Source organism: Callithrix jacchus, chromosome 11 (assembly GCF_049354715.1).
Source record: "Callithrix jacchus isolate 240 chromosome 11, calJac240_pri, whole genome shotgun sequence".
NCBI lineage: Eukaryota > Metazoa > Chordata > Mammalia > Primates > Cebidae > Callithrix > Callithrix jacchus.
This window is the reverse complement of record NC_133512.1, coordinates 104,858,435-104,879,588: the sequence shown is the minus strand read 5'-3', so window position 1 is coordinate 104,879,588 and position 21,154 is coordinate 104,858,435. Positions and strand designations below refer to the sequence as shown.

At 40.7% G+C, this 21,154-nt stretch overlaps 1 protein-coding gene across 1 annotated transcript; it reads left to right on the top strand.

Moving 5' to 3' along the window:
* Positions 1-10,794: 10,794 nt before the first annotated feature.
* On the top strand, positions 10,795-12,163 carry LOC118143583 (uncharacterized). Its single transcript, XM_035253097.2, has 2 exons — positions 10,795-11,512; positions 11,636-12,163. Exons 1-2 carry the CDS (start codon positions 11,266-11,268, stop codon positions 12,079-12,081), a joined length of 693 nt encoding a protein of 230 aa, XP_035108988.2. The 5' UTR covers positions 10,795-11,265; the 3' UTR covers positions 12,082-12,163.
* The last annotated feature ends 8,991 nt before the right edge of the window (positions 12,164-21,154 follow it).

The following is a 21,154-nucleotide window of genomic DNA, read 5'->3' as shown; positions in this document are numbered from 1 at the left end:
AGCAGCCCTTTCTCCTCCTCCCCTAGCACAGGAAGTACATAGGTTTGGTGTTTCACATATCCCTAGGCAAGGCAAGAACAGATCATAAGGATGCATCACATTAGGAGACTTGGTAGCAAGTGAGTGGGTGGGATGGATCCTGGGATTCCTCACATATGAGTCCAAGTTTAAGGTGAGCGTCACAGACTGACTGGAGCTTTCAAGTGACTGAGTGAGCTGAAAACTGCAGCGATTGCACTTGGATGCTTATCTCCTTTGCTGCTTTTCATCATGTCTTCTCATCATTTCTTTTTTCCCTTCAAACTTTCAACATCTTTGATGACTTCCAACATCAATCTTGGCTTCTCAGGTTTTTCAGTTGCTCAATTCAAATGACCATTTCCTTCACCTTATGTCAGATATTCATTTCCGTTTTCCTTTTCTAGACTTTCAATGACAAATTATTTGAATTACCCTCAAATAGCTTCCTCGGGCATCCTATTGTCTCGGGCAGACTTCTCTTTTTCATCCCTGGTACTACTTCCACAGCAATTCTTCAACCCCATTAGGACCACTAAGTGACTTCTCCTTGCACTGCACCATATATCACCTCCTCATATACTTTATTCCTTATCCGACTTAGACTATGTGTACCAAGATGGTTGTGAAATTCTTGCACATGTCTTCAACTCTCATCTTTTCTTTTTCTGTTTCCTACCAGGAAAATAAAATGGGGCCTACTCTGTGCCCCATTCAATGACACAGAGAACATAAAATGTCCCTTACCTCTGTCAAGCAGTATTATAACTATGGAGTGCATCTTCAGGTCTGTAAGTCCCCCTGTGTGTATAAAATTATATATATTTTTCTTCTATTAGGGACTTGTTACTTTTTAATGAGTTTGTCAGTTTCATCTTTCAATTATAGTTATACTTTTGACAATTATAAAAGCACTAACAAAAGTTATGCATCCAGAAATGATCCTATCACTTTTACGTGGTGTGTGCTTACTTCATATGTACAAAAAAGTAAAAAGAATGCCGAATAGGCATATTTATCCATTCACTTGTAGGAATGGTAAAGACAAACTTCCAAGGGGAAAATAGTTGCAAAATAATGCATGGCGTATAAAACTATTTAAGAAAGAAATAAATCAGTAAATATCCCTATTAACTTCTGCTTCCAACCAAGATGGATTAACAAGAATTTACATTTAACTTCTTGCCTGAAACAGCTAACACCCCACCCCTGCACCCTTCCCCCTTCCACACACACAAACACACAACATTGAAACAACATTTGTTTCACATGTTGTTTACTTACAGTTTATACACAGTTTTATATGCTTGGGCAAGGAAGAAAAACAGTTGTGATTTATTTTGCTGGTTATTTGGAGAGATAAAAGGACTATAGAAAGAGCAGAAAGAATATGAATACTCTTGTCTTTGTTTAAAATTTTTCCTTTTTAAATTTGATACACTATTTACCATAAAAGTTTAAAACGATGCCAGTGCTATAAAACAATGTACAGTCAAGCTAAAAAGAAAAGGAAATTTACCATGTAGAAAAAAAGAGGGAGCTTATAGGCAGAGTATTAAGGGGAAGTTAAAAATCAAAAAGACGTATAAGCTTCAGAGCAGTATAGGCCTCACAGCTGGAGCTGGGATTTTGATGATCATATGAAAGAGAGGACACAAAGGAGCCGGAATTACATTGCTTACCTTAATCCTGGAGCTTCAAAATGCTCCCAGATTTTGTGAACTAAAAATATTACAACCCAAAGACCAAGAAATGCAGTTGGAAACTGGATGTTTGGTCAGGCCTTTGGGTGATAGATAAAGAGGAAACGTTAGGAGAGAAAAGTTGAATCTTCAGGCTGTGTCTCCCATGTGTTTGCAATGAAATATACTCTTCCCATGGAATGTAAACCATATACCCAAAAACTGACAAAAAGTTCCATAACCATTAAAACCCTTGGGGACCTGGCATTAGGAAATTCAGTATGGTTCTCGAGTAAACTTCTGCTTCCAACCAAGATGGATTAACAGGAATTCTATTTAACTTCTTGCTTGAAACAGCTAACACCCCACCCCCCATCCCACCCTGCTCTATACACACAACATGTGAAACAACAGTTGTCAAGGCATTGGAAGCCAGGCAACAAAAGACAATGATCTCTGAGAGATGGAAACAACGAAGCTGAGAACTATGACTGTCTTAATAATACCTAGAGGGAGTTTCCAGGCTGTGGGCCAGAAAGGGGAATTGAGGCAGAGCTGGGTGATCTCACTGAGCTCAGAGTCAGAGTTGAAAACACAACATTAAAGCAGCTAGATTTCACAGGGAACTGAAAAAGCAATTGCTGCACAGAGAGAATCCTGGAGACCTTCATACCTTCATAGGGTCTCCCTTAACCCTTCAGCTGTGCTGTAAACAGTACATGTGTGAGGAAACTCCCCAAGGTTAGAGGAAGAGCCACTCATCAAGACAAGAGGAAGCAATGCCTGGAGCTCACAAAGGGCTGGGAGTCATACTTTTTTTTTTTTTGCAATGAAAATGGGAAATTTAATAATTTGTGGGTCAATCAGTAGAGGTTTTAGATGATGTGTGCCTCAGTATAAAAGCAAAATAAGCCCTTCACTAAATTTGGTTCTGGGCCTATGTTGGCGAGACTTCAAAAGATCAAACTGTTTCCAAGTAACTTAAGACTCAAAGCAAAACTAAAGAATATTTCTAATGTATAAGAATATCTGTTTGGAGATATCAGTATGAATTTATTGTTATAAAATATAAAACAGTAAAGAAATGAATACATACTTGTGTGAATAATGGGTTAGTATACATACATATATTTCATAGTTATGCCCACTTGTAAGACCACTAGGGCTCAGATGTTAGTTGCCAAATATTATTCTCCAATTTAAAAAATGAGAGGTGATTCTAGGACCCTGAGATTAAACACACACACACACACACACACACACGAATGTTGTAATGAGATGTTTAAAAAAAAAAAGGATTGGACACATCTCAAAAAAAACAGAGGAATCAGTCTGAAAGAGCTCCCCCAGTGACTATGGCTGGAACAATTTGAATAACCAAATAACGTCAGTAGTGGATTAAAATACAAAGAATAAAAGGAAATCCGTAAGTTCACACTGAGAATGAAATGATTAAAGAAAGAAAGAAATAATAAGCAAATGGTTAGAAAGGACACTCTCTTAATGAAGAATTCCAAATTGCATATGTAGAAGAAAGAGAGGGAAATAGAAAAGTCACCATTACCACACCATTGTAAGTGCTTGCTGCACATAAGATCCAATGACGACTGCTAAAATTAGTGGGTGTAACTTTAAGAAAAAATGGATCATTTGTACCGTCACAAAGTATCATCCCCCAAATATTAATTAATATGGTGGTTTTAACATATGCCCACACATCCTTTTTTACTCCACCCTCCAGATTCCCCTCTCTTGGATTCAGTGGCCTGCCTCTAATGAATAGACACAGGAAATAAAGAAAATGGTAACCAAGTGACCAAAGTTAATAAACATGACCCATAATGAGTCTTGTTAACCTCATGTGCATTCTTTTACCATACGATGTTGTAATGTTATCATGACTACATAGCTGCAATATTCCTCCAAATCCTTCAAATATTCCTTCAAACCTAAATTGAAAGACATTCGATAAAATACCTGACCAGTAATCGTTGAACGTCAATATCATTAAAAACGAGGTAAGAGGCTGTCACAAATTGAAGAACACTAAGAAGATATGACACCTAAATGCGATATGGGACCTTGGATTAGATACTAGGGTAGAAAAAGTTCATTATTAGAAAAACTGGGAAAATATGAATAGAGTCTTTAGTTGTGCCAATGTCAAATTCTTAGTTTGTGTCATGTTAGTGCTAATGGGTGTTGGATGAAGGGTATAAAGTCACTCAGTAATACTGTTAGAGCTATAGGACGTAGGTTACCACTGCTGGGTCACCTGAGTCCCTGCCAAGCTCATTCGTGAGGCTGCTGTTAGTTGTCCTTTCTCCCCAGGCTCAGAGTGCTCAGATAGACCTAGAATCAACCTCTGTTTCACTGCGTCCTAAACATGATGGGGTGGAGGGGTGATGAGGGAGGCTAAGCAGAACCCTGTCATGCAGAAGCCCATCACTAGAGCTTCTCTGATGGTTCTCTAAGGCAGGGGCTCCCTCTGTAGTCTCCTTTGTGCACAATCCCAAGAATGCAGGGCTACACAGACTCCACCAAAGCTGGTTTTTATGAGGAGACAAATACTGAGGCTCCACTGTGAAGAGAATGGCAATGTCAGATTTATGTACAAAAGATTAGAGTTGATGCACTACTGTTGCAGAAAAATGATACCTGTGAGAATTTCCAATAGCCAGATATTGTATTGTGTGGCTGGCTGAATAATACCCCTCCCCACAAACACATCCATATCCTAATCCCGGGGGTCTGCCTCTGTCACCTTATATGGTAAGAGCAGACTTTATAGATGTGATGAAGTTAAGGATCTGGAGATACGGAGATTATTTTGGATTAGCCACGTGGCCCTAGATGCAATTACATGTATCCTTATAAAAGCTAGCCAGGGGGAGATCAAACACAGATGGAGAATAAAAGGCAATCTGACCACAGGGAAAGAAATTGGAGTGCTGTGACCACAAGCCAAGGAGTGAGGCCGCCACTAGAGAGACAAGGAATGAATTTCCTCCTACGGCCTCTAGAGAGAGTATGGTCCTGATGACACCTGGATTTTGGTCCAGTGATACTGATTTGGGACTTTTCCAGAACTGCGAGAATAAATCTCTGCTGTTATAAGCCAGTAACTCTGTGGTAATTTTCATAGCAGCCACTCAAAATTAATATACTCCAATATGTTCAGTTAACCTGAGACTAGGCCAAGAAACTCATGTCCTCATATTTTCTGCAAACCTTGTTCTTATGTTTTAATCTGATGCCCATCTCAAACTGCAATGAAAGAAAATAATTTTGAGACTTTAATATCCCCCTGTCTGGGGTGTGCCTTCCATAGGTTATCGGGAAAATCCAGTCACCTTTCAAGATTTTATTCCAGCAGCACCTCCTCTTGAAAGAGTTTTAGGCTTTATGTTCTCAGTACACATATTAAAAAGAAAGAAGACAAAGACTCATGTCTACTTGATGTTTACATTTTTGTGGGGAGGGAGAGACAGAGACAAATAAATAAGGCATATAGTGTATTAGCACGTGATACCTGCTATGAAGAAAAGAAAAGGCAGACTAAGGTAAGGGGGACAGGACTGTGAGAGTAAGGAGCATTGAAACTACCATACATTGTTGAGAGTAGGGCCCAATGGGGAAGTGACCTTTGAGCAACGATTTCAAGGAGAAGAAGAAAAGAGATATGTAGGTATCTGGAGGAAAAGCATTCCAGGCAGAGGGAGGAGCCAGTACAAAGGCCTTAAAGAATATTTTTGGACCAATGAGAAGGCCCCTATGCCTGGAAAATCAAGGAAGGGAGTGGTAGAGTTTATGTCAGAGAAGTAATGGGGCAGGAGGGATCATCTAAGACCTCAATGGCCTTAAGTGCTTTATTGCTTTGTTTTCTTATTCCAAATAAAACTGGGAGCTACCAGATGATTTGGAGATGAGTGACATGATCTAGCATCTTCTAGAGGGCTCTGTTTGAGAGCTAGTTCAGAAGTATGTGAAAACAGAGAAATCAGTTAGGAACCTATTGCAATAATCCAGGAGAAAGGCAATGGTGGCTTCATCCCAAGGGTTAGCAGTGAAGGTGATGAAAATGGATTGACTCTGAGTATATTTTGATGATAGAGCCAGTTGAATTTCCCAATGGATTGGCTATAGAGTGGAATAGAAAAAGAGGATTCAAGAACCACTTTAAGGTTTTCAGCTGGAAGGCTGTTGGTGGAGCAAAGCTGAGGATAAGCTTTCATGTTTTGAGCATGCTGCTTGAGAATGGTGATGGGGAAAGCTTGATTGGAGTGTGTTGAGAGATAATGGGAAAAGAGAATTGGAGGTAAGTATTGATCATTAGCAATAGCAACAAGAGCTACCATAAGTCAAAATGCCCCACAGTCTTCAGGGATGTGATACAAGAGGGAAGACAGGGCTAGATGGAAACATGATGGGGTAGGATCCAGACATCAGACGCAGGAGTTATGACTTCCTGATGAAGGTTAACACCTAGTCAAATGCATAAACAGGTTGATTTTAATCGACGTCAATTTTTCTCCATTGTCCCCTCTAGGGGCAATCTTCTTTGGAGAATCCCTGGCTGGGTCTTCTCCTTTCCATGTCCCTAGAGGGAGCACCTGAGGCTGTGGACATTGGTTAACATGCTGACGCCACTGGAGGCCACATCTTACAGGGCCAAGAGACAGATTTGCTTGCCTTTTTCTCATGCTTGCAAGCTCCCTCATCTGGAAACGTGATTTACCTGAGTCCTGCCATGGTTTCCAGGCTTCTCAGTTTAGTGTCCCTTTGTCTCCTGGGAACAAGTAAGTCTTCCAAAACTTAAATATCTCTGTTCTACCCTATCTCAGACTTTAATGTCATGTATTCTGTTTTTGTCTCCTCCCACAGAGCACACAGCTGCTGGAGTTACTCAGTTCCCCAGCCACAGGGTAATAGAGAAGGGCCAGGCTGTGACTCTGAGATGTGACCCAATTTCTGGACATGAGTCTCTTTTTTGGTATCGACGTATCATGGGAAAAGAAATAAAATTTCTGATATACTTTCTGAGAGACTCTAAACAGGATGAGTCCGGTATGCCCAGTCATCGATTCTCAGCTGAAAGGACTGGAGGGACATCTTCCACTCTGACGGTGAAATCTGCAGAACTGGAGGATTCTGGAATTTATTTCTGTGCCAGCAGCCTAGACACAGTGCTTCACAGTCATGCCCTCACTGTGCAAAACCATAGCCTTCTGTCAACTCACACCTGCCCAAAAGGAAGGCTTTCCCTGTGCCTCCTCCCCCAGGGAAGGGGAAATAAAGAACCAGAATTAACTCATGAAAATACAAGAGTATTCTAAGAAGATCTGGGTGAAAGTAGTTGTGGTTTGGGGGATCTCTGAAGTTCCTTACACAGAACTCAATCTACGTGTTTCCGGTTTTATTTTTTAAAGTGTATATTGCCCTGGTTATAAAGTACAGTAGACTTCTTGCCTATCCTGCTGCTCTGAAAGGTTCGTGACTCTGACTGTGAGGCCACGTCTTTATATCCCTTCTCATAGTAAGATGAGGAATTCTTTCTAATGGAAATAAGAATAGTGAATAAAAATGCATTTACTCCCGATTTTTAGGTTGTGCAATGACGATGCTAGTAACGGTGGTAGTGGTGACATTGGTAATAGTGGTAATTAGTTTAGGCTGTTTTTGTCTAGTATTTATAAATGTTCAAACTCTTTAAAACAATCTGATTTTTGAGTGCAGTAGCCAACTCCATTATCAGAGGTTAATGCTAATTTTTCTGTCCACATAGGGTCTGCAATTTTAATATAAAACATACAGTTAGCACTATAAATAGATATGTCAGCTGACATTTTTTGAGATCACTTCCAGTTGCGGCAATAGGAATATGTATTCCTTTGACTTTCTTTTTTTTTTTTTTTTTTCAGACAGGCTGGAGTGCAGTGGCACGATCTCGGCTCACTGCAGCTTCCACCTCCTGGGTTTAAGTGATTCTCCTGCGTCAGCCTTCTGAGTAGCTTGGATTACAGGTGCCCGCCACCATGCCTGCCTAATTTTTGTATTTACAGTAGAGATGGGGTTTCATCATGTTGGCCAGGCTGGTCTTGAACTCCTGACTTCAAGTGATCTGCATACCTCAGCCTTCCAAAGTGCCAGGATTACAGGCATGAGGCACCGTGCCCAGCCTTCTTTTTTTTCTTTTTGAAAAAAAAAGAGAAAAATTATTCTGTCACCCAGGCTGAAATGCAATTGAGGCATGATTATGGCTTACTACACCCTCAATCTCCTGGGCTCAAGCAGTCCCCTTGCCTCAGCCTCCCTAGTAGATGGGATTATAGGTGTGCATGACCACACCCAGCTAGTTTTTGCATTTTTAGCAGAGACAGGTCTTGCTATGTTGCCCAGGCTGGTCCCAAACTTCTTGACTCAACTGATCCTCCTTCCTTGGCTTCCCAAAGTGCTGGGATTATAGGCATAGGGCACCATGCCTGGCCTGGAATATGTAGCTTTTAATGAGATTTAATGGTATAATACATTCTACCTGGTTCAACTCCCTTCTTTTAACATCTGGATTCCAATATTCTGCTTGTGTTTCAGTCAGGTTTTTGCAAACAATACTAAAATTCATTCTAATAATAAGTTTCATTTTCCCTAGTCTGGTTGTTATTTAGTGCATCAAGTTATTATTGAACATATATCCTAATGTTGATTAGGCAAATAGATAGTGAGAAAATTCTACCAGTGGGTTTGTAGTATTTTTTCAAACCATATTTTCCTTTTTAATGATCAAGATGTAATTTGTAGACAATCAGTACTCTCTATGTGGACATGTAATATGAATGGGTATATTGTTTCTGTCACAGCATCACAAACACATATCTTGCTTGAAAGTTGTCCATCACCTTCTTTAGTATGAACAAAGAGAAACTGATTTATAAAGCATAGTCACATATTGAACATGAGCTTTTGCTCAAAATTTCAGCTAGAGAACCCTAACTGGTGCTTTTCCTTTTATTTTGTTATGTAATCCAAGGTCATAATAAGTCGCTGAATTATTGATTTATTTTTATACTCTAAGCTCTCCATTATATTTAAAAATAGCAGCTATAAGGCAAAACAAGTTTGCAGTGGGTACATTGCCTCAATTCCAATTTCTGGCAAGCAGAAATTTAATTCAGTGCTTCTCCATCTCATATTATAGACACCTAGTGTTCTATCCTGTAATGGACACACAGTGGCTGTCTTTATAGTTCTGTTAGCTCAAGTGATATCTTTATGTAACATTTTTCTAATACTGTTTTTTTGTTTGTTAATCTTTCTTAAGTTATGATTGACTGATAAAAATTGTATATATTTAAGGTACACAAGGTGATGTTTTGATATACGTATACATTGCAAAATGATTACCACACTCAAGCTAATTAACATATCCATCACCTCACAAAGTTACCTTTGTGTATGTATGGTGAGAACAATCTACTCTCAGAAAATGTCAAGTGTACAATACGTTATCATTAACTATAGTCACCATGCTGCCCATTAGGTCTCCAGAACTTTCAAGAACGCTCCAAAACATCAACATCTATTCTGATTAAGCCTCAAATATATCTTCATGTTACAAATAATAGCTGTTTTTAGATTAGCTATAAATAATGAACAATATTGGCATAAAAGATGGAAAAGAATAAATGAAGGTAAGGGCTCTAAGGTCTTTGCATTTTCCAGGAAGTGATAAAAGCTGCAATTTAAATTATACATGAAGAAGTCAAGGATGGCAAGTCCTATAAACAGCTGATACTTCAAAACTGGAATGTCTAGTGCTAAGCAGCCTGGACCCTGCACCCAGCACACCTGTCTTTGGCATGATAGGAGGATGAGGGACCAAGGTCTTCTCCTCCCATACTGCCCTTGGCCTTTATGCTTTCCCTTTCATCAGTAAAGTTTCTCCCTTAATTATCAACCTATGACAGAAAATTCATCCTAAGCCTGTACACATGAGAGATGGCAACTCTGAAGCAGGCCCTGAGCATGACACCACATGAGGCCATACCCAGAACAAATTGCAAAAACTGACAAGGTATTTCTTACAGAATCCCTAAGAGAACATGTCTGTCTGGATTTAAGTGTCTGCAGTCATAAATACACAGCATATGGTTGGATCTGATGGAATTGAAAGCCTTTCAATGCTTCGCTGTGCCCATCACTCTCATTGTCCTAAAGTGGTGTTGTCAGTGGACTCAGCAGGTTTCCGTGAGGAAGGTGAGGCTACACATATGCAATGTTGACCAAGCTGGCTACACGGATGGGCCAGACTCACGCTGTGATGTAGACAAGAGCTCACCAATGGAGTTCCATGAATGGATGACAGGCATGCCACTGTAATAATCCCCTCAACCATGACAGAAGTCAGGCAAGACCCAGGCCATGGGAACCTTGAAAACAGTCACCTCTAGCCTCAAATATTTCCTGCTGTTTGCCACACTGTGCCTACAAATGTCATTTATGATACAGCTTCAAATTTCCATGCTTATTAAAATTATTATCAGCCTTATCCAATCTGACATTTTGAATGAAATCATATTAAAACTATATATTAATTGAACACTGATATCTTCATCCACAGGTTCCTAGACCACTAAAAAAATCATGAATTGCTACCTTTGACTTGAAATGGATTGTCCTTATTCTATTCCTAGTCAGACCAGGGAAAGGTACAGATTCATGGCAGCTAGTCCAGCAAGCTTCTAATATTCAACTTCTAATTGTCTGCTTTAGGATAAAAAAGAAATGATATCTTTAGGAGGGCCAGCATGCAAATGATTCTATCTGAACCATCCTTACATAATATCATTTCTTTTCATGTGTCCTTGACATACTGCTTTGCATATATTTCTCCAACATCTCCAAAGATCCTCTAAGCCCAGGGCTCCCCAAACTTAAATGTGCATGTAAATTATGACCTTGTTAAAATGCGAATTCTAATCCAATCAGTCTGGGGTACAGCCTAAGATTCCCTGTATTTTGAACAGGAGTCTAAGTGAGGCCAAAGCTACCAGTCCATGGCCCACACGGAGTAGCCAAGGTCTAGATGACACCTACAATCATTACAGGCATCAGGCCCCTCTTCTCAAGTATCATTTCTCACAGTTCCCGGACTAGGTCAGATACAACCCTACTTACCACATATATCTCTGTACTCCAGATATTATGTAATCAGTTTTCCTAAATCTAGGCACCAACATTTTAAATATAGTTTCATGATATAAATAGAAATTAATTTCCTATAATAAATACACTAAGTACCTAATCACATTAATCCATCTTTAATGTGAGTAGAAAAAGCAAAGGCACTATCTTAATGGTTTCTGAGTGAGACTTTAGCAAATGCTACCTATATGGAGAAACCGCTGGGCTGCTTTTTAGGATGTGAGAAAAGAGGGGTAAAGTGAGGAGAACTGGACGAACATGGGACAGAGACCGGGACGGGGCAAATACGGGAACGCCTGTCTCAAAGAAGCAGCAAATGATATAGAAAATAAATATCTGTTCCATCCCTGTTCCAGACAAGCCCATGTACCTGCCAAGTAGGAAGTTGTGTATAACAATGCAGCGAGGAATGACCCCGGCCCTGGTGAAGTCAACAGCGACAGTCATCACAGGCAAATCTGCCTATCAGGGACTGGGGACTCTAAACTCCCGCCTCCCAACCCAGGAATCAGAGCCTGAGACAGACGGATGCTTCATTCCCGTATGGGATGGTATTCCCGCCATGGGTCCTGGGCTTCTCCACTGGGTGGCCCTCTGTCTCCTTGGAGCAGGTGAGTCCCGGATAGAAAGAAAATATTTGACTAAAGCTATCTTGTCCTGTCTGTGCCTTTCATTCATGGCAGCAACATTGTTCTCCTTCACTCTGACTACAAATTTGTCTTCTTTCTTTACAGGTCATGGGGATGCCATGGTCATCCAGAACCCAAGATACCAGCTTACCCAGTTGGGAAAGCCAGTGACTCTGAGTTGTTTTCAGAATCTGAACCATGATGCCATGTACTGGTACCAGCAGAAGCCAAGTCAGGCTCCAAAGCTGCTGCTCTACTACTATGACAAAGATTTGAACAATGAAGCAGACACGCCTGATAACTTCCAAGCCAGGAGGCCCAACACCTCTTTCTGCTTTCTTGACATCCACTCATCAGTCCTGGGGGATGCAGCCACATACCTGTGTGCCAGCAGCAAAGACACAGAGCTACAGTGCTGCCTCCCCTCTGTTCATAAACCTCATCGGTTCCCAGATGCAGGTGCTTTCTCTAGGACTCTTCCCCCACCACCTCTTACAACAATAGGAAGTGGGTTTGTGGCTGTCAATATCTCATCTGTAGACAAAAGTTAGGCACAAATCAATAAAAACCATTGACAGTTATGCCAAGAGTAGAAAAGTGGTTACACATGCCTGGCATTCAGTTTGTGGTGTTTCCCAGGATCATATTGAGAACCCATGCTGTCTTTTCAGAAGATGACTAGAAGCCTTTTCTTTCTTCTTTGATTGTTTTAATCTAAGTCAGAGGCTTAGAAATATAAGAGGTGATATGTGAAGGATTATGAAGACCCAAGGTCACATAAACTCAAGTCTCTAGCATTTGATTAACCCTAATAGGATTTCATACTCCTGGATAATCCACATGTTTTTAGCCCAGACCTGGAACAACTACCGCATTAATGGAAGAATGAAAACACAAGAATCCCAAGATAAAAATCTCTCAGAGAAAAAAAACATATTGAAGAGAGAGAGAGAAAAAAAGGGAAGACCAGACATTAATCTGCTCCTATCTGGAGTTAGAGGTACTATTGTGATGGCCAAATGGAAACCATAAATATATAAAGAAATCATACTGAAAATAGAGCACATTTGGAGATGAAGATCATGGAGCCATCGCTATAGAAGAGAGTAATAATGTCACTGACATGCCTAAGGGCTCCAGCAAACATAAATAAAAGAACAGCTGCAGGAGGGAAGAAGAGGGAGTTCCTGCTCCCCTTAATGAAGATAAACAAAATGCTGAGCGAGAAATACTGAAACCTCATAAATTGTCACATGGAAGTATATATTTACAAATTATCTTATAATTATCCCTTAATGAGAATGGCATTCTGAGAAAAAAAGCAGAAAATATAGTTATATGGCTCTCTAAAAATGTAAAATTTTGCACATTGAATAAAGATAATCTAAAAAAAGACAAAAGCTTTTAAAAAAGAGCTTTTACATTGTTTTATTGAGATTAATGACAATAGCTAACATTTACTAAGCACTTGCTGCATGCTAGACCTTCAGTCTTCTTCACATATATTTATAGTTCATGTAAGCTTACAACCACCTCAGAAAGTAGGTACTATTGTAATCTCACTCATTTATCGATGGGGAAACTGAGACACAGACAGGTAACTAGCCCTTTATCACATCTCGTTTGTGGTGGAGCCAGGATCGAAATGTAGACAATTTACCTCTGGAGCTCATTCTCTCTTCAGAGTTTACGTGGATTCTAAGCCAGACCTTCGGATAGGAAGGTAAATGGTGATAAGCTGGAAGATTTCCACACTCTCACCCAACACTGTACTCACTTTCCTTTGCATCTTGGCCAGAGACGTGAGCACCTGTGACTATGCGTCATTGGTTGACTAGCACTGAGTGGCGCTGAGGACCAACATAGAGTAAGAAGTTCTTTAGGATAAACCTGGGAGGATGAAGGGTAAAAAATGCTGGCTTTAAATCCTGATCCCGAGGGATCCTTTAGAGATGGATGAGCTGCCCTTAGAAGGTGAGGAAGTAAACATAAGTTCTTTAACTTGTAGAGATGCTGAGGTGTTTTCCTCAAGCAGTAAACTCTGAACTGTGGTTACGTGCATGGTAGGGAACCTATGAGGATGGAACGTGGATGAAGTGGCTGGATGTTCGGGGGCAGGTGCAGGCAGAAAATCAGCTGCCTCCAAGAATGGTGAGAGAAGCTGTGGAGCACCTCTATCCAAACTCGCCAACATGCAGTCCGGAAGGCTGGGAGATACGGGGAAAGGGTCACCATAAACTGCAAGTTCACTATGTCAAGAAAGGACTCTTGGAATCCAAGAGTTGGTATGTGTGGTGGTATCACAGCCATACACCCACTGGGACAGAAGAGACAGAAGAGCACTTTCACCACAGGGACTAGAACCCTGGATTTATCCAGAGAGGCTGGCTTAGACCTTTTCATGAGTCTTCTGTATGAACCATACGATTTAGAACCATACTATTTAGAGGTGATTAATTAATTTATATGACCTGCATAAAGCCTGTCTTTCCGGAGGAAGCTCAGGTTCAATAAAAATAAAATGATTTCTATCTTGTGCTTCTCAATCTTTCCTCCTTCCTTCTTTCCTTTCTTTCTGTCTGCCTTCCTCATTAAGAATAGACATGAACTAGTCACCTGTATGCTTTCTGAGGTATGCTGTTAGTGCTGAAAACACATTAGTTTGATCTAGAAAAACTAACCCTGTTTTATTTTATCTGAGAGTCTGAGACCCCTCTTTGATCCAAAAAACTTGCCAATTTCTTACCAAGCAAATATGTGCAGGGTTTTAGAGAGCTGTAGATAATGAGACAAAATAGAAGCAGCACACATAATTTGGAGGCAGAGCCCTTAGAACTCTGAAGCTTGAGGCCCCCTGATGCCCCAAGCCTGCCTATGGCACCAGGTTCCTCTGCTTTGAGCCCATTTGCCTCCTGAGGGCAGTGAGTCCTGGGCATAGATGGCCTGTCCACCTCAGGCGCTCACACTGTAGTCTGTTTCCACACCTTCCTCTGGCAATTCAATATTCACTCTCATTATTCTCTCCAGCACCTGCTCCTATACTCTAGTCCCACAGACTCTGTGCATAACCTGATCACAGGGACAGAAACAGAGGTGACACTGAGATGTGAGTGATGAAACTTACAATGCTGTAAACAAGACTCATGACTTGGACTGGCACTGATGTTTATTCTTTTGCCATTTGTTCAGGAAATATGTATTTAGGAACTCCTGTATAGCAGACATTGTTCCAGGTTCTGGGAATAAGGTAATAAACACATCAGACAGACTTGTTTAAAACTCCTGGAAGTTATAAACCAAACGGATGTACATGAAAAGGACAATGCTACTCTGGACAAGGAGGAGACTGTTTCCTAAACACTGGCCAGTGCAAATCCAGTCTGGCAGACATCTGTGAGCCTCCAGACTTGTAAAGAATCCTATAACTGTATAGATCTTTGCATTTAAGGGCAAGCCTAGGCAAGAGAGAACCTTACTCTCATGAATCCATGCCCTAAAAAGAGAAGAAACTTTCCTCACAGGAACATTGGTGCAGTCTCACAGTCTTCTTACCAAGCGGGAAAATTAGAACTGCTAAAACTTTGTGCCAGAATTTAAGACAAATGAATTGTCTTGGTCATGCATTATTTACAGTGCATTTAACTATTTCCCTAATGTAAATCTGTTGATGAACCCAGTTATGTGGCTCATAAATAGGACTTATATTAAAAAGTTAGATGTGGTGCTTTAGAAGATATATTAAAATTATTAGAGTCTGGCCTAAACTTTTAATGTGAATAAAAAATATAAAGTACCACAGCTTGTTCAGAAGAAATGGGGTGTCTGAAACCTACCAGAATAGCTTTCTTAAAGCCAGTATGTATCTTATGGCCTTTAGTGCGCTGAAATACTTATAATAATGGATTGAATAAATGGATATTTGAGTGGATAAGGTTCACCAGTACAAGAAAGAATTGGTACTTCCCAGCTATAGAATGTCGGTTTCAGAAGATGAGAAGGAATGTGTCCTCATTCTCATTTTAATTTTGAAAGACAAGGCAGCAATTCCTACTATGGAATAGTTTATTACATCACCACCTATAGAGATCAACAACACTAGATATTTCCAACTCTCTAACAAGAGGCCAAGAAGGATTAACTCAAGGTCAGATTCAGGTAAGTGATCACGACTCATGAATTTTCAGCCATCTCCAATGCTTGTTTTTAAATTTTCAGCTGTTATGGTTTTTTCCTTCTGAGGAGAGGGTATTCAAAGCTCCTCATGCTGCCATTCTAGGATTACTTCTCCCCTCCAGCCCCCTGCCCATAACACAGTTTACAGAAATAGGTATCCAGACCGTGGGCTGTAGTTCTCCAACCCCTGCTCTAGCCTAATTTTGTCTCATGACTACAGCATGGCCATTCTGCAGATTCTGGTGAAGCCTGTCTGGGGTTTCTCTCCAGTGCCTTTTAAAGCTTTTTCCTACACAGACACAGATTATCGTTTAGCCAAAAATTTAAGATAATTCCTCTCAACAGCTGGAGTTCTTGTGCAGCTTCCTCCTCTCTGGTGGTCTTTCCTTGAAAATTCTGGCTGCCTCAGCACCCGCTGATTTTGTAGCCTCTTTCCACAACTCAAAATTTGCCATGCTCTGTTGCCCTGTTCACCACTCTGTGTGTACGGAAATGGCCCCCATGTTTTGGCACTTTGGCAGAATCGCGGTCCTGTACTGCCTGCTTTCCGGTGGCTGAATACAATTGTTTCGTATATCCTGTTAATTTGTATTACTTGTATAAAGCAGGATGCCAAAGGCAATTGGATTCTATTAAGTGATCACGTCACAGAGAAGCCACTGCTAGAGGCAGGGAGAGCCACACAGATAGCCACCTGCCTCTGCTGCCTGCTCTTCCCCTAATTCTACCATGAACCCAATATTCATCTGTTTCCTGATCCTTTGTCTCCCGGCTGCAGGTGAGTCCTTGTTCTGCACTTGTCAGCCCCCTGCTCTAAGCCTTTCATCCATGTCATCAAACTCCCTCATGGGCTCAGTCTCCAACTCCTGTCTACTTTCTTTACAGGTTCCCCTGGTGAAGAAGTCATCCAGACTCCAAGACATTTTGTCAAAGGGAAAGGACAGAAGGCAATATTACATTGTGTCCCAATAACAGGACATGGTTATGTTTTCTGGTATCAACAGGTCCTGAAAAAAGAGTTCAAGTTCTTGATTTCCTTCCAGAATGAAAACGTCTTTGATGAAACAGGCATACCCAAGAAAAGATTTTCAGCGAAGTGCCCCCAAAATTCATCTTGTAGCCTTGAGATCCAGGCTACAGAGCCGCGGGATTCGGTGGTGTATTTCTGTGCCAGCAGCCAGTCCACAGTATTACATATTAGCTAATCTTAGGGTACAAACTCATCACGGACCCAGCTCAGGAAGCAGGTGGTGTACTAGGTTGGAAGGAAATAATGGAAACTAGAGCTCGCTTAAGCCAAAGAGGAATGTATTACAAGGCTAAATGTATGTCACATAGAACCACAAAACAAGAACACAGAAACTTCTCAGAAATAAACTGCAATGAAACGTTAGAATGATGGCATGGCCAATTGACGACTCATTTTTCACATGTTTTGTTGGCCTCATTATTCTCTTTTAATATAAGTTGTCTTTTCTCTTTCTTAGGTCTCATAGTGACTAGAAAATTGCAGATTCAGATGTTAGCCTTCCAGTCAATTGAGACTAACCTGACTTTCTCCCATGCTAGATTGCAAATGCAGATTGAGGGAGGAAAAAAATGTGATCCTGCTTTAGTCAAAATAGAAAATTCATGGAAATCCAAAGGCATTGAATTATTTTGAACAAGATGGTATCTGGGAGCCTGTCCCTCTGATTTTATGGACCAAGGATTTCAAGGGGCGGAATCCAGTCATGACATCCAATAGGCATCCATCACAAGGGAGAAGTCAGGGATAATTAATACATTATCTGGAATATACAGACCTTGGGAAAGAAAAGGGTTTGGAGAGGGGATCAAAACCTTAGTATTTAGAACAATATCAGACCATGTAGAGAATCTGATTAACCTTTCCTTAAGAAATTAAACCTAGGTAACACAAAAAGCATGTCCATTTTAAGTGTGACAACCTCAGATCCTACTCATTGGCCTCTATGGCACTGAAGGAGAGCAGATTAATGTGTTGTTGGTATAAAACATATTAATGCACAGACAATTAAAAAATCTTCAAGTATATGATTCAAATTGTAATGAGGGGCAAGGTATGCAACATCGGTATTTCTAATGAGGCATTACGGTACCAACACTACCTAGGCAGGAGACTACACTTACGTTGAGAGTTATAGAATTCAAAATACCTCTGCTAAAATTTGATAATCCATTCTGTTCACAAATCTGGTCACCATCTTGCATTCACCTTGAGAAAATTCCTTTATTCTCTCCAATTAAATCTATTCTTATTTCAGAATAAGTTGAACCTCATTGTCTTACTTCGGGAAGTAAGTGAATTTTGGGAAAACATTCACTCTGACTCCTTGAAACAGAAGTTCTCACTTTATCACTTTTCTGATCTATTTAATATTATATCTTCTTTCCTTCCTTCCTCCTTTCCTTCCCTTCCCTTCCCTTCTTTTCTTTTCCTTTCCTTTCTTCCTTTCCCTTCCCTTCCCTTTTCCCTTCCTTTTTCTCTTCCCTTTTCCCTTCCCTTTCCTTCACTTTCTTTCTTTTTCTCTTTCTTTCTTTCTTGACAGAGTCTCACTATGTCACCAGGCTGGAGCACAATGGTACAATCTCAGCTCACTGCAATCTCATCCTCCTGGGTTCAAGCGATTCTCCTGCTTCAGCCTCTTGAGTAGCTGGGACTACAGGCCTGTGCTACCACGCCCAGCTGATTTTTGTATTTTTAGTAGAGATGGGGTTTTACCATATTGGCCAGGCTGTTCTTGAACTCCTGACCTCATGATCTACCCTCCTCAGCCTCCCAAAGTGCTGGGATTACAGGCCTGAGCCACCATGCCCGGCCACCTTCTCATTTCAAGTTCCCTTTCCCACTCTCCAGAAGTGTGTGTTCCTTAGCATTCACTTCTCGGTCGTTCTCAAGCCCAGTCTTGACATTGGTTTTGATATCTTTGCTTTTGTCATAGGGAAGTCACTCCTCTAGAGGCCATCTTCAGCTTTTTATTGGAATATTTCCATTCTAACAAAACCGTTCTCCTGTCCGGGTGCACTGGCTCATGCCTGTAAGAGATCAAGACTATCCTGGCCAACATGGTGAAACTTCGTCTCTACTAAAAATACAAAAATTAGCCAGGTGTGGTGGTGCATGCCTGTAATCCCAGCTGATTGGGAGGCTGAGGCAGGAGAAAGCCCGGAAGCTGGGAGGTGGAGGTTGTAGTGAACTGAGATTGCACCACTGCATTCCAGGGTGGTGACAGAGCAAGACTCTGTCTGGGAAAAAAAAAAAGAAAAAAAAAAAAACATTGTTCTAAAGATTATAATTACATATTTGCCAGGCCAAAAGACACATTTGTTTCTTTGCCTGCTAGATCTCTTTGAAGCTCTTGACAATACTGACCACGCCCTAAGTCCTGAGCATTAATTTTCGTTCAGTTTCATTTACATCATTTTCAACTAAGTTTCTCATTTCATCCTTATTCTTTTTGTTTTCAGTGCAGTTCCCAGAAATTAAAACTATACATTTAATATTCTCTTTCCCAGGAAAATTCTTCTTGTTCTATTTAAAATTTAACATTCTAGTTTAATGGGAAAGTGTTCTTCTTTTTTGCTTAGGCTTTTAAAAATCTCTACTGAAAAAAATTTTAATACAAAAATTAACCAGATGTGGTGGCAGGAGCCTGTAACCCAGCTACTCGGGAGGCTGAGGCAGAAGAATCACTTGAACTCGCTTGAATCCGGGAGGGAGAGGTTGCAGTGAGCCGAGATCATGCCACTGCACTCCAGCCTGGACAACAGAGATTCTGTCTCAAAAAATAAATAAACAAGAAAAGAAAAAATTTTGAAGTGTAGTCTGAGATAACTTTTCTTAGTATCACCTGAGGTATGGATTAAACAGGTATATTCTAGGACAGGGTCGTCGGAATTTCTTGTTGGTGGAATACATATCATTGCTCCTGAGTATTTCTGTTTGTGCTAAAGCTCTGGCCAGAGGACTTCATAAGGTTAATAAAATCGCAATTCTTCTGTAGTGTTTTAAAATTTTGTTCCTCATTTTTTCTATTCTCACTTTCTTCTCTTTCCTTTTCCACTTCCTTTATGTTTTTCTTAATCTTCAGCTTTCCTAAGCACCTACAAGTGGGATTGGAGCCCTGTTTACATCATCCACATAGCAAAATAAGGATGATGGCAAATATTTGAACCAAGGATCCCAATCTCCTACGGAAGGTGCCCTGAGGTTTTGGGTGTTGCTGGGGACACAATGTCATGGCCAGAACCTACCTCATGGGGCCAAGGGAACCCAGAACTTTCAGTGCTGTTTGCTACTGTACATCAGAACCCATCACTGGGTGTGTCTTGTCCTGCCTGACTTCGTCATGCACATCAGGCTCCTCTGCTGGGGGACCCTGCATCTCTTGGGGGCAGGTGAGTTCAGGTATATGTAAGAATTTGCATAAAAGATGTTTCTTGGCTGGGCATGGTGGCTCACAGCCATAATCTCAGCACTTTGGGAGGTTGAGGAGGGTGGATCACTTAAGGTCAAGAGTTTGATACCAGCCTGGTCAACATGGAGTGAATCGGCAACCAACAGAATGGAAAAATTTTTTGCAATCTACCCATCTGACAAAGGGCTGGTATCCAGAATCTACAAAGAACTAAAACAGATTTACAGGAAAAAAATAAACAAGCCCATTCAAAAGTGGGCAAAGGATATGAACAGACACTTTACAAAAGAAGACATACATGAGGCCAACAAACACAAAAAAATGCTCATGATAACTGGTCATTAGAGAAAATGCAAATCAAAACTATATTGAGATACCATCTCACGCCAGTTAAAATGGCGATCATTAAAAAGTCTGGAGACAACAGATGCTGGAGAGGATGTGGAGAAATAGGAACACTTTTATACTGTTGATGGGAGTGTAAATTAGTTCAACCATTGTGGAAGACAGTGTGGCAATTCCTCAATGACCTAGAAATAGAAATTCCATTTGACCCAGCAATCCCATTACTGGGTATATATCCAAAGGATTATAAATCATTCTATCATAAGGACACATGCACATGAATGTTCATTGCAGCACTGTTTACAATAGCAAAGACTTGGAACCAACCCAAATGCCCATTGATGATAGACTGGACAAGGAAAATGTGGCACACATACACCATGGAATACTATGTAGCCATAAAAAACAATGAGTTGGTGTCCTTTGTAGGGACATGGATGAACCTGTCCCTATAAAACCATCATTCTCAGCAAACTGACACAAGAACAGAAAATGAAACACTGCATGTTCTCACTCATAGGTGGGTGTTGAACAATGAGAACACATGGACACAGGGAGGGGAGCATCACACACTGGGGTCTGTGGGGGGGAAAAGGGGAGGGACAGTGGTGGATGGGGAATTGGGGAGAGATAGCATGGGGAGAAATGCCAGATATAGGTGATGGGG